The sequence below is a fragment of the Xenopus laevis genome, chromosome 3L (assembly GCF_017654675.1).
Source record: "Xenopus laevis strain J_2021 chromosome 3L, Xenopus_laevis_v10.1, whole genome shotgun sequence".
NCBI lineage: Eukaryota > Metazoa > Chordata > Amphibia > Anura > Pipidae > Xenopus > Xenopus laevis.
The window spans coordinates 105,142,182-105,156,049 of NC_054375.1; the positions used below are offsets into that span (position 1 = coordinate 105,142,182).

Sequence of the window (13,868 nt, forward strand, 5' to 3'; positions counted from 1 at the left end):
ATATGTAACAATGTGTTCGATTTCTGCGGTGCCCAGTATCTGCAGCTCCATAGACCTCCTGTTTTATTAACATCTGGCTCCCAAGATAACTTCTCATTGAATTGTGAATAAACCACAATTCTATTGATTTATTTTATTGTCTAAGACATGTGAGTTGTATTCTTGATTCCAGTATCAAGTTATTTGACTTTATCTGTATTATCCAGTTCAAATAATAAATTATCTGTCTTGCTCAATAAAAATACATGCTTTAAAGAATGATATTGCAGAAAGGAACATTAACTCTACTAAGTTAAAAAGGTCCTACCATTGTATAAAGCCACTTCTTTACCAGCATACAATTGTGTCACCATACCTAAACCTCCTTCTTTAATTCTTTCTGGTCTCCATCACTTACAACTTGTTCCCAAGATGACTTGTGCTGCTGTTCTTTCTCCAAACTTTGTAGAATGTTCCTAACCCATCCTGTCTCTTTCACTGTCATCCACTTTTCCTTTACTTATTAACAACACTCTTTAACAACTCTCTTTAACTCTTTAGATGCTGAGGCCAGCCTCAGGCACAATAATCACTTTAGAAAGGAGCCAGCCACATCAGAGACACCCTTAATGATCTCAATTACAGCCTACGCATTAAAAAGTCTTTGCGATCACAATAAACATCCAGCTCTGTGACCAGGTATAGAGGGACCAAGGTAAATATTTTGCTAAGGACTTCCAGAGGCAAGTTCTCACCTGCATAGGTTGTGTGACAATTTTTTATATAGAGAATGTGAGCTCTAATGGAAAGGCACAGTCTAGCACAGTGATCCCCAACCAGTAGCTCGTGAGCAACATGTTGCTCCCCAACCCCTTGGATGTTGCTCTCAGTGGCCTCAAAGCAGGAGCTTATTTTTGAATTCCAGACTTGGAGACAAGTTTTGGTTGTATAAAAACCAGGTGTACTGCCAAACAGAGCCTCAATGTAGGTTGCCAATCTTCATAGGGGCTACCAAATGGCCAATCACAGCACTTATTTGGCACCCCAAGAACATTTTTCAGGCTTGTGTTGCTCCCCAACTCCTTTTACTTCTGAATGTTGCTCACCGGGTTCAAAAGGTTGGGGATCCCTGGACTCTAGCAGAAAGAAAAACAGTATACTACCGGTATATTTAAATGGGTTGTTCACCTTCCAAACACTTTTTTTCAGTTTAGTTGTTTTCAGATTGTTCAACAGCAATAAAGATGTTTTTCAATTGCTTTCCATTTTTTATTATTAACGTTTTTTCCAAAAACTAAGTTTGATGTTTGTGTCTCTGGTGTTTCAGTCTGGGGCTCAGTGATCCAGGTTCAGATTCTGAACTGTTAGAATAATAATAACAGCTGATTTTAATGAAACTCAGATAATCTGCTCAGAAGGGCCAAAATAACAAATTTATCATCTAATTCTAATGTATCAATTTAGAACAGTTTGCAGAGAGTCGGTGATCCCCCACTCCCACAGTTGCTTCAGAAATACATAAGGTAAAAACTGAAACTTTAAAATTGAAAATTTGAAAAACAGTCACAAATAGAAAACAGGAAGTAATTGAAAAAAAGTTTTTATTTCTAGTGAAAACAACTGAACTGGAAGGTGAACAACCACTTTAATCTTACTCTTTATCTTTTGATATTTCACTACCAGTATATAGACAAAACCAAGAAAATACACATCACAATAAAAGCATTTACTACCCTATCTCACATTTTGAAAATGCCAGTGACTAAATCCAGAAGTGATGAGATCTCTAGTTGCTGCCACATAATTATGCAGGAATCATTCTGCAAGTCCATGTGCAACGCACATGCAGTCATTATGTCATTACAGTGTGTCTAGTGAGTGTCCACACCCACATATTTTGTTTCAAGTATTTAGAGTTGAAAGCAAAATGCTGTCTGTGCACAATTTATATTGTGATTGAAAATACTTGAAATTCAAGTATGTGATTAAAAGGTTAACGATAACCAGAGTAAAAAGTGTTTACTTTACCTAAAATGTGTTATAAGTACTAAGTAACATGGTCCTAAAAAAGAACAATTATTTTACTTAAAAATTAAAATTTCTTATTGTTCTTGCAAGGAGAAACATATTTCCTGGTACTTGAAACATTTTTATTTTGCACAGCCCATCTATTTACCCAGTTTTTATTTTTATACTGAACAATTCCTTTAAACATTCATATCTCTTCAAGACAATATTTTAAGCCAAATAATCAGTTCAGCAAAAGCAAAGTTCTTCATCTCAGCTAAAGCTAAGTTTTTCCACTTGAGGCCGTCAATGTAGTCAAAGCAAATCAGTGTCAGACTGGTCCACCAGGATACCAAGAAAACTACTTGTGGGCCCTCCTAAACATCAGGCATATTACATCATCAGGAGCAATAGTTGGAAGGATTGATTCGTATGTAAAGAAAAGAGCCATGAAGAATGAAAATAACTTGGTGAAAAATAATTTGGAGGGTGAAGCTATGGTCTAAGGTTTGCTGGTGGGCCCCTGACATCCCAGTCCAACACTGAAGCAGCTATTTTAAATTAAATATTAGCACGGATCCTTGTTAACTTTAAGATAAAGCATAATTCATGAAATCACTCAATATGAACACCTTCAACTCAAATATATATCAAATTATTTTTGAGCCAGTGAAATTAAGTGATTGTGTTAAAAAGGGCTTTAGTTCCTCACATTTTTATGCAATCTTTTTGTTCAAACCACTGAATTAAAGCTGAAAGTCTGCAGTTCAACTGCATCTGAGTTGTTTCATTTAAAATTCATTGTGGTAATGTACAGAACCAAAATTAGAAAAAAGTTGTCTCTGTCCAAATATTTATGGACCTAACTGTATATGGATATATTGATTAATCCAAGGTTTTATATTGAGTTATATTCTCAAATTAAAGCAAAGTCCTTCAAGCACATTAAAAGCTGAATATTTCAACTCAGTAAGGGTTCTCAGTATAGTAAATATTAACCCAACATGGGCATCTGGTTCAAATTCTTCAGCTTGGTATAAACAGAGACATCACATCAGCTGAAGTTGGTCTTAAACTCAATTAAAGCAGAGATCTCCAGGTTACAGTTTCAGCACAGATATTATACAGGTTATCAAATCTCAATTTAAACAGAAACTTCTAGCAGAAGTTACATGAGTGAAAGGAGGTGGAAGGAGCAGCATTGAAGATGTTACTATACATACAGTAAACCAACAGTCCAAGTAACTCTTCTGTCTAAATCTGCCCCCCTTTAACTCAATTGTCACTTCTCTAACCTGCAACTACAGGTAAAACCATGGGTTCAAAAAGAGAAAGTGAGTTCCCAAAGTTGTATGCCTTTTTTTACGCTCATTTATCAAACTGATTTAAAGGCAGGCACTTTGCAGAATAGCAGGGTGACATGCTGTCGTTCAAACTTCTACTAAAGTTATACAGTATCAGTGGTGTATAGTTACTGTATAACTTTAATAAAAAACAGGATCATGAAGATAAGAAAAATTATTGTAATGTTATTACTCTTTTCACATGGTATGGTAACCCTTGTAGCAGTGGCATAACCAACATTGGAGAACATACTGAATATACTTGGTTTGTTACAGGTACTGTTAAAATTGTGTTCATATACATACTATAACTATAATTACATAGTTAATTTGGGTTCAATAAAGACAACTGTCCATTAAGTTTAAATTGTACCAATGTGCCCATTCAGTCAATTGTAATGAATTATGTTCAATTTCAAACATGGATACTAGGAACCCAGTAACTCCTGCAAGCAATAATCCCAGTGTACTCCCTTGTGGATTATGTCCACAGCTGCAACTGATTTCTAAAGTCTGTTATTGATTCTGCACGCATTGGCGAACAAAAGGTGATATGATCCCCAGTTTAATAATGTGGGCTACAATTTGCATGCAACTCAAGAAAAGCAGGTGCTAGTTTGTGCCATTTATTGCACTGCTTGCATGTTCTGGCTACTGGCTACTTCATGGGAGTCCCCAACTATGCTAAAATTCTTATGAAAACACAGCATTTTGGAGGGGAAAATTTGCGATTTTCATCCACATTTTCAACTTGCCCTTGCTTCGTAACTTAGTTCTCTTGAAATTAAGGGGGCCATTTATTAAACCTTCGAGTTTATCTGGTCGAGTTTTTAAAGGGGAAAACTCAATTTTTTTGACATTTATTATACCACCAAAGATGCAAAAAAAACCTAATCTGAAAATAGTCAATGGCAATTGTAGAAGTCAATAGCAGATGTTCCTGAAGTTGTTTCTTGACATCGTCATCTGCACTGGATAATCCAATAAAGTTGTGGTTTTCGTCTGATAATCTGATAAAGTTGCGTTTTCTCAGCGACAATTTCATTAACTCGAGTTTTCGGAGCTTCAATCTTATGATTCAAATTGACGCTCAATTATGTTGCAGAGTTTTTTCGAGAAGAATTTTTGATAAATGAGTTTAATTCAAGGATGGTAGTTTGTACAGCTGTTAACAGACTGATAAACTGGACTGTAAGATTGTTATAATATACCTGGTAGACAAAGGTTACAATTGTATATTTACTTGTCAATGTGCCTAAACATTTGAGTATGTATATACTTTTGGAGGTATATATATAAATATATATACATATATCAATATATGTTATAAAAGCAACAGATGGTTCCACAGTATAACTGTTGAGTACTCTATTCCTTAGATAATTACTATACATCTGACTTGTTTATTATTTACACACAGTTAGCCTAAGGTGTTGGCATGCCTCGTATAAGGTTACTCCTTCAGCACAGAACACTGTTCTATATTGTATATTTTAATTTTGTCTTCATGACATTTACTGGTAAATGTCATGAAGATGCATTTCTTTATTAACTAGAAATCAAATATACAGTACATTGATCATTATTTTTATAGCTCAAGAACTGTAATACTGTACATATCAATATTGAATGTCACCACATAAAAAAATCCATTAGGGAAGCACAAAATTCCAAATTTTGGGATTCAGCTAAATACCCAAGCTTTAAATGTACAGAGAAAAAGGTCTTAATTTGCACTCAGTAGACAATTTTAAGAAATATTAAACTTTATTTTGACAATTGGCATTTCTGTTGATCATCATTTAACAAGGTTAATTTATCAGGGATAACAATTGATATGAAACAATAAATTAATTAATCAAGAGTATCACTACATTTAATGAATTAAATACATATAAAAACCATAAATTAATTTGGTTGTTGTTCATGTGGCCAATTAATTAGTTGAACCCATTTAATTGCATATAGTTCTGTGAGCCGTCCAGTAAAAACAATTTGATGAGTTAGTCCAATATCAAAAAATGAATTGAAAAGAAAAAGCAAAAAATATTATTAATCAATATCCAAAAATTAAGTTGTGCATCAAGTCCTGTTAAAAATAGAAAGGAGTTTTGGAAGAGTGCCCATGTTAGGTTACATCCTTTCGTCAAAGGACTAACTTTTAACGATGTTTGCTAGTCATCCAACCTAAAAGATCAAGTGTTGTAGTATGGCAGGACTAATAATGCCAAATTGGAACCACACATGTTCAGTGAATAAATACAATCCTTTGCTGAATCCATATGCAAGTTTACAGTCTGCGCTTCTCCCTCTCAGTACGTTCCCATTCGTTAGTATGAATCGCACTGACCCTGCATTTCATAAGTCGGGCTGTAGCCCAAGTCTTGCTGCCCCAAGTGGATGCTTCACTTTGGTAAATTATGCAGTGGCAAGAATTAAACTTATGGCCAATCCGCATATACAAAGGATAGACATCACCGCTCCTACGGATTTGTTCCTCTTGCCGTTTCTCTGGCAGCCGTGGTGCTAAAATAGCCAGTCGGGTAGTTTGATCAAGGAGAGTAGCAGTCTTTACAGCACATCAACCGATCGAGTTTTTTTAGGCAGAAAGGTGTACCCTTCATTCCGGCAAAACAGCACAAAAGCAGGGCAGTTTACTTAGACACCTCCACTCCACGCGGCATATGTTTCGCCACAGGTGGCTTCCTCAGGGCGTAATTACAGCAGCAGCTAAGGGTGTCTTAATAAAGCCCCATGCCATTTAATATGTTAATTTGCTTTGCAGCTCCTAGGGTTGGATCAGTCTCTTGCACCATCAGATATTACTGATATAGTAGACACTGTTCCTAAATTATCTTTGTGTGCACAGCCATTATCAATTATATTTCAAATACTCAAGATTTGGCTGAATACCAAACTGAATCTGACCCCTAATTTGCAGATTGGCCACATCTGAATCCTGGAATAAATGAAGGGATTCAGCCTAATCTTAAACTAAATTCTTAATTTGGTGCATTCTCTGTATACATAAGGTTGTCTCTTTTGTGCTACAATTGCAAACTGAATGCTATAAAGTTATGGAGCTGTAAAACGAAGCAATAGTAGTAAAACCTCATTAGTTAAAAAAAAAAAATGACCCGTACATACCTCCATGCATTTCTGTTATTTCATCATGATTTGTTGGACACAGACTACTATTAGCTACATTCCCCTGAAGTACACATGATCCACTTCAGATATAAATGGGATAATTCACAAACTACTGTTAAGTAAGGTGTTAAGCTGGCCATAGACGCAAAGATCCGATCGTACGGATCAACGTACGATCGGACTTTCCCATCTCCCGACCCTCCACTAACCATTCAGGTCAAAGTCTTTACCATTCCGATCAAAAAGAACAGATCACCCAATGTTCTGCCCCTGACAGCAATCGTACGATACTTATGTCTGACAACACTAGTGACAGTCTCCCTCTGAAAATCGTACGATCGGCAATACACGCAGAGATATTATCGGCAGGCGATAGAAATTTTCTAACCTGTCCGATCGACCAATCGACCGATCTCCGACGGACGAAAAATGTCGGGACTCTCCACACATGGTCCGAAAATCGTATGAATCCACGATTCGTACGATCGGATCTTTGCGTCTATGGCCAGCTTAAGTCACCAATGAGTTCTGTGATTGTATGAGTTCTGTGATTGTATGAGTTCTGTGATTAAATGAGACTGTCAGCTGCTGGTATAGTCTTGGAAATCATGTAATGCGCTTATGTATTATACATTGAGATTTCACACACAATCAATTTCATTCAGCCATTTGTTACTGTTCTATTGATATGCAGACTGTTAAGAAGTACTGTCTTTGATAAAATAAATTCTTATCCATATTGTAGATATTGGTATCCTGCTTTGAAGCAGGTATATGCGCAATGTATTTATTTCTGCAATAACTGAAATGCCCTTTACCTGCTATGGTGAATGAAAAACTGCTATCTCCAGTAGCAGGCCTGTCATAAGCCAGTGTTTGTTATCACTAAGCATCCTTATGACTCAATATTATAACATAACTGGGCTGCCCAAATGTATAACTAGCTAAAGAACTACTACTATTGATAAGTAGGAAATAAACTGTATTAGCAGTTGAAAAGGAATAGGTCCCAAATCACAAGGGAGCTCTTTAGGTCATAATCAGTCTTGGACATGTGGATTGTTAAGAAGTAATAAAAACAGATAGCATACAGTATGTTGAAATATCTACAGCTTCCTCTTTGCAGTAGGCGTTACAGTTACCGAAACTCCTGATAATAAGCAGCCATAAATAATTTCAACTCCACCTTTAGTCTACCTTACATTTCCCCAAACTTGATGCATTACAACAACCCACATGAAAAGTAATGGCAATATTTTACTAAGCCTGTTTGCAATACTTGATTCTATTCTTTAAAAATGAAGAATGTTTTGATTTTCTTTAAATTTGATTAGCACTGCACAGTTTTCTGGTACTAAAGATATCCAATTTTTTATTGATTTACATATTTATAATTGCTCTCCTCTGTAAGGAAAGGGCATTTGGGGCCTGTAGATGCAGAGAAAATGCCAGCTATCCACTGCAGATCACGTATCATTGATTTGAACAAGAATTGCCATTAGCAAGCTTCACAGAAGATTGCTGCCTATAAAAAATGTCATATTTAGCGGTGATCAAAATACATATAGGCTACAAGCCCAAAAAGCTCAGTCTGCAGTGATCTAAATAATGGGTTTCAGATAGAATCCTAGACCACTGATCTGAATTCTCTTTTCATAATGAAAGCCATAAAGTATGAGAAAAATGCTGCTTTGTAAAAGAAACAAAGACAACCATGCACAAGCACCAAAGTGACTAATTTATCAATGTTTAATGTAAAAGTACAAACAAAAAAAGAATTAGGATAGCGTAGCTTATACAGTGGGCTAACTGTATAACTCATTGTAATTGGTTGTATACAGAACAAGTTTATCGTGAATAATGATGGACAAATTTATTCGCCAGGCGCAAATTTGCGGTGAATTTCCACGTTTTGCTGCCAGCATATAAATTAGCGAAATTGCAACAAAGATTCGCCGGCAAAAATTTGCTGGTGTCAAAATATATTTGACGCCGGCCACAATTCTGACGCCAGCGACAATTCTAGGTGCCCATTGACTTTAATTGGAATTGTCGCCGGCTTTGGAATTGTCGCCGGCGTAAAAATTCGCGATTCACTGATTTTTCAGCGAAACGGGAGAAATTCGCCCATCACTGATCGTGAACACCTCATTTAGTGGGTAAATTCTGACTAGAGCATTAATGCAATACATAAAAAGTTTATTTTTAACTGATCTGTATTTATATATATATATGCAACAAGGTATACAACAAAAAGATCTTTTCTATAACTGTCCCCTATACTTATTCCCATGCAACATCTAACCTTATTTTAGCTGGTGGCTCCACTAATTTATTGGCTCTATGCATGCCTCTATCAATGTGGGCCCAATATAGATGCATTAATGCTGATCTCTCTCTACCCTTTCTCAAGAAGTGGGTGGTGAAGGTCAGGGACTGCAGCCATATGGAAACAGTTAACAACAATTTAAACCAGATCGCTATCAAATGATACATTTCAGCTTACCTATGTATTTCTTTTAATCTGAGGCATTATGGTTGAATTTGGACCCAACAATCTCAGTCATATCCCATAATAATTGCCATAATGAATTAAATGAAGCAGTCACAGTCCAACATGCTGGTTCAGAATCAAGTTAAATTGGCATATGTGCATGAGTTTATTATTGTTCAGTATGGTCAACTACTGCCTCTATCCAGTTTCTGAAGCAAACAATGGTCATGCAGTATCATCAATATATCATGTGAGTCTGCCCTCAAGTGATAAGTCATAATGTGCATGTTAAGTAAAACAACAGCTTAATGTTAAGATAGCAATAGTATATTTGATGTTAATCCTTTAATCGCATCACTTAGTTCCCGTTTGTGGAATCAGAAAAAGCCAGGGCATGATCTCAGTTGAAAAAGCAGGGGGCTTGAATGAAACACAAAACTAGTTCTCCACATTAGTGGCAAAAGGCTGAAAAAGAGATCCCATAAGAACATTTAATGAGCAGAGCAAGTGATTTCTAAGAGGAATACTCTGTAAAAGAGGGACTATAGGCATCCACTTGCTTCATATATATCACTTGATAGATAAAAACATATCTTTGTAGTATCTTTGAAAAATAGCAGAAGACTGCACTACACAAAGGGGCATATTTATTATGTGGTGTAAGAATACAGTGGGATAATACACCACACATCACCAGAATTTGCTGTGTAAAAACTGTGTAAATTTTTGACTTCCACCGGAAGCAATGTAAAACAACGGCAGCAAATCTGGAGTTCATGTGGCGTAAAATCAAACACACTTTGATAAATTCAATTTCTTTTACAAAGCTTTCTACTGTTTTTTTGGTTCTATCATTTTACACAGCATAATAAATATGCCCCAAAATGTGTTTAGAGAGATTAGCAGCTGAACAATTTCAAAAACAATGTGCAATTTGATATCAGACAGCTTCAGATAAGCAAGATAATATTATATTGTGATTTATAAAGGAACCAGAAAGCAATTAAACAACTTGGCAGAGCAGCATGATTTTAAGTAGTTATTACAAGAGATACATCTGCTAGAACCATTAGAATAAAATACAGTGTGTTTTGTAGTTTAAGGTAAAAAGGGTGCTCAAGAAGTTCTCTGATATTGTACATATATGTACATAAATATTTAAATGGTGAAATGGAAAAAACATGACGTCAAACAGGCCCTTTTGAAAGAAAGCATGGAAGCCTGCTGAGCATGGGAAAATAGAATGAGCTGTTTTATTAATTATATGAATTGAAAGAGAAGGAAAGTAATTCTCCACTTGGGGGTGCCAAAGTTAGGCACCCCAAGTGATTGTATTTACTTAACTGACACCCTGGGCCGGTGCTCCTATCAGCAGCAAACTGCACCGGCCTGAGGTTCCACCAACAAGCAACACAGAGCGATATTCTTCCTGCTTCTTCTTCTTTCTTCCTATGGCTGTGCATGTGCAGCGGTGTAAAAAAACGAACTTTAACAAAAAAAGCTGGCTATTTCATTCTACTGCGCATGCATCTGCACCGGGAAATTTGAAGAAAGAAGAAGCCGGAATACAGTCACTCTGTGGTGCTCGCTGGAAAAACCCTGGGACATTTTTCTGCTGATGGGAGCACCGGCCCAGGGTGCTAACAAGTGCTAAAAACCAACCATGTGTATGTAGCCTTGCAACTACATGTTTTCTAGGCTACACTAAACATGCTGAAGCTATATTATATATATATCTATATCTATCTATATATATATATATATATATATATATATATATATATATACATATACATATATATAAACAAGAACTTTGGGGGAGTCGGCACTCTCGTCACTAGGTTCAACTTGCCTTGGTGCAGTGTCCAAAATTTTTGAAATAATTATTCAGTAAAGAAGGTCCGCACTCTCAGGACTAAAAACAAAGTCTTTGTTAATAAAACATTATTTAATTTTTTAAGTCCTGAGAGTGCGGACCTTCTTTACTATACATATATATATATATATATATATATATATATATATATATATATATATTTATTTATTTATTTATTTATTTTATATATAGTCCCAAAGGAGGAGCGCTCACACAAAAATATACTGTCTGCCTGGGTGCTGGTAACAGATAATGTCCCACAAAGAACAGCACTCAACAGGTCTTGTGCAAACAAAAATTTCTGTTTGTATATATAATTTGAACAGCATGGTAATCTTTCCACCCAGAGGTTGTGCCTCTCTACATCTAGTTCTACTTCTCCTTGCACAAATTCAGGCCTGCCATGTAAAAGTCACCACTGGGTGGAAATCATAGCAACTACTATACTACATCATTCAAATCTCATGAATCTCCCACTCCCACTGTGCTGGATAAATATTGTGCAACACTCATATATAAACAAAGGTAATTAGCAGACTGAAGCAGTGCACATCCAAGCACAATCCCCGGAAAGCACTGTCTGTCTCCTTTTAACTTCAGGGGCATATTTCTGTTTAAACCTGACAATTCTAATAAAGATGCTCATATTATACAATGTTATTTGTTCTTAAGGAAATCAATGTTTACCTACGAAGTCTGTGTAATTGCTTCACAAACAATACTACATGCCAAAAATCATAAATACTTCCACATGAAAAAATATTTAGCAGGATGAAAACACAGAAGAAGAGTAAATATTTAGCTCAATTCCAACATAAAACAAAAGATTGTCTGTGCCCAGCCTGGTACTATAAGTGCTCATTCCAAAGAGGTTTGCTCTGGGGGAAATAGAAAGTTGCACAATCCCAACCCAAATTACAAAGGAGTTCAATACCTGAAAGAGGCAAACATCATAACAAGAATTCTTTATCCTTAAGTCATGGCATGTTTTTTAACTCCCACTGTCTGCCCTGTACATTGCATGGATCATTATGAACTGCCTGCCAGCCAGGTCTTATGCCATCTACATCTAAGCTTGGATTTGAAACCAGATGTAGAAACATAACTGTCTGTATATAAAAAATATCTGTATCCCCGCCTAAAACTTTTAAGATCTACAGCCAGCAGTGACTGCATGCTGAAGGAAGAGAAAATTAAGGCATTCTTGCTGTTTCTGTAAATCTTATAACCCCAGCACTGTCTAGGTGTTTTCAGAACAATTTCAAGAAAGTGCTTTTATCTTAGCACAAGCAATACCATGAGTTTCCCTTACATTTACAGAAGTGTCTTTCTTAATGTCATCCTGCTTTGGCCGTGAGCTTGCTTCTGAAGGCAGGGTGAGACGCAACCGGCAAACTCCTCCCTGTGAAAAGCAAAAACAATAAATGTTCAGTACAATGTTATCATTTCCGTAGTAATGATGAATTCGTAAACAACTAGCTGGGAGTTTGGTGAATTGCATATATGTATGAATGGAAGTATCCACCAGAATATATATCTGTCTAATCCCACTTTAATATAAATGGCATAAACTACAGCACTCCAGTGCAGTAAGCAGATACCTTCATATTGCAGATTAATTGGAACATACATTGGGATGTTTCAAATACATACAAACATGCAAATATACACCAGCAGCTGCGGCTTACAGTAATGCGTATGTTATGTCTAACATCTTGCAAATACCAATATTACAAAAAGCAGTTAATTAGGGATTCATTAGGGATGTCCTCATATCTAAATTACTTTGTGAAAAATAATTTACTACTAATCACTGCCCAGATGATTATAACTATTCCAATATAAAAGTTACTATCCTGTATATGTTTACAGTCTATTACACTTTTAGGCTTAACCTGTTCTGAGTATCCACTCTATAGTAAAACAGCACATTTTTATAAGCTTCCTACCAACCAGCATAAGGATATGGCTTCACTTTTAAGAAATCTGCTGCCTCCGAAATGTGTATTTCCATTTAAATCACATCTTCTTGTTGTCATGTATCTTCCATTCTATATATATTCAAGTCCTTTGAGTTTATCTTTTGTAATCTACTCTTAAACCTGAGAACAATTTAAGCACCACGTCTTCTGTAGATTATGTGTCTAACAGTGGAATCACAACCTCCTCTTTTTATTATTAGTATTTCTTATGGTTCTTACTCTACATTACATATTGACTCAGGAATTTAATATCCACTTTTAAACCATCTGAAATAACACTCAAATCCCTCTTTTGTTACTGCTTACTATAAGTATGGATTATAAACTAAGTGCTCTATATTGTGCATCCCAGTCTATTTCTTCTATTTAGCTATGTAGAAAACTTTTTGTATATTCTAAGGCAGGGGTCCCCAACCTTTTATACCCATGAGCCACATTCAAATGTAAAAAAAGAGTTGGGGAGCTACGCAAGCATGAAAAAGGTCCAATTGGTGCCAAATAAGGGCTGTGATTGGCTATTTGGTAGCCCCTATGTGTATGCTCAGCCTACAGGAAGTTCTGTTGGGCACTACATCTGGTTTTTATACAACTAAAACTTGCCTGAAACTTAAAAAGTAAGGAACTACTGAAAGTACTTGTGATAAATAAACACTTGTGAAACTGTGTAAATTTGCCACTAGAAGAGTGTTTGAACCTGGCCCTAGCTTCCAGACCTTAGGCATGTTCGACACAAAAAAACAAATGCCTGCTATGTGTGAATTTTGTATTGCTAAGTACATAATATTTTTACGTAAGTTTAAAGACATTCCTGCCTGTTGCTAGAGCAGCATGCCAATGATGATGATTATTATTAGGATATTTAATCACAGCATGCATAATCTGGAATGTAATATTACCTGGATACTCTTGGGATTAGTCTGTGACTGTGTTGCATGTAGATGCTAAAATTGTCAAGGATTTGTTCTTAGTGACAATCCAGTGACAGGTCTTAGAATAGAAAAAGACATAGTACACTCTGTAATGCCATCCCATACCTA

General features: G+C 36.0%; 1 protein-coding gene and 1 long non-coding RNA gene across 3 annotated transcripts in view; one reads left to right on the forward strand and one right to left on the reverse strand.

The window, feature by feature from the left end:
• Positions 1-13,868, forward strand: part of LOC108711366 — a 75,340-nt gene that overhangs the window by 26,878 nt on the left and 34,594 nt on the right. The gene's annotated exons all lie outside the window — the stretch shown is intronic.
• Positions 1-13,868, reverse strand: part of LOC108711364 (myocardial zonula adherens protein) — a 45,102-nt gene that overhangs the window by 22,604 nt on the left and 8,630 nt on the right. For both annotated transcript variants that reach the window (XR_001934883.2, XM_018253029.2), the window contains exon 2: positions 12,162-12,251. Coding sequence is in view for 1 of the 2 variants with exons in the window: in XM_018253029.2 (XP_018108518.1) it covers positions 12,162-12,251 (90 nt within the window). In the remaining variant the exon portion in view is untranslated. The remainder of the gene's footprint in view (positions 1-12,161; positions 12,252-13,868) is intronic.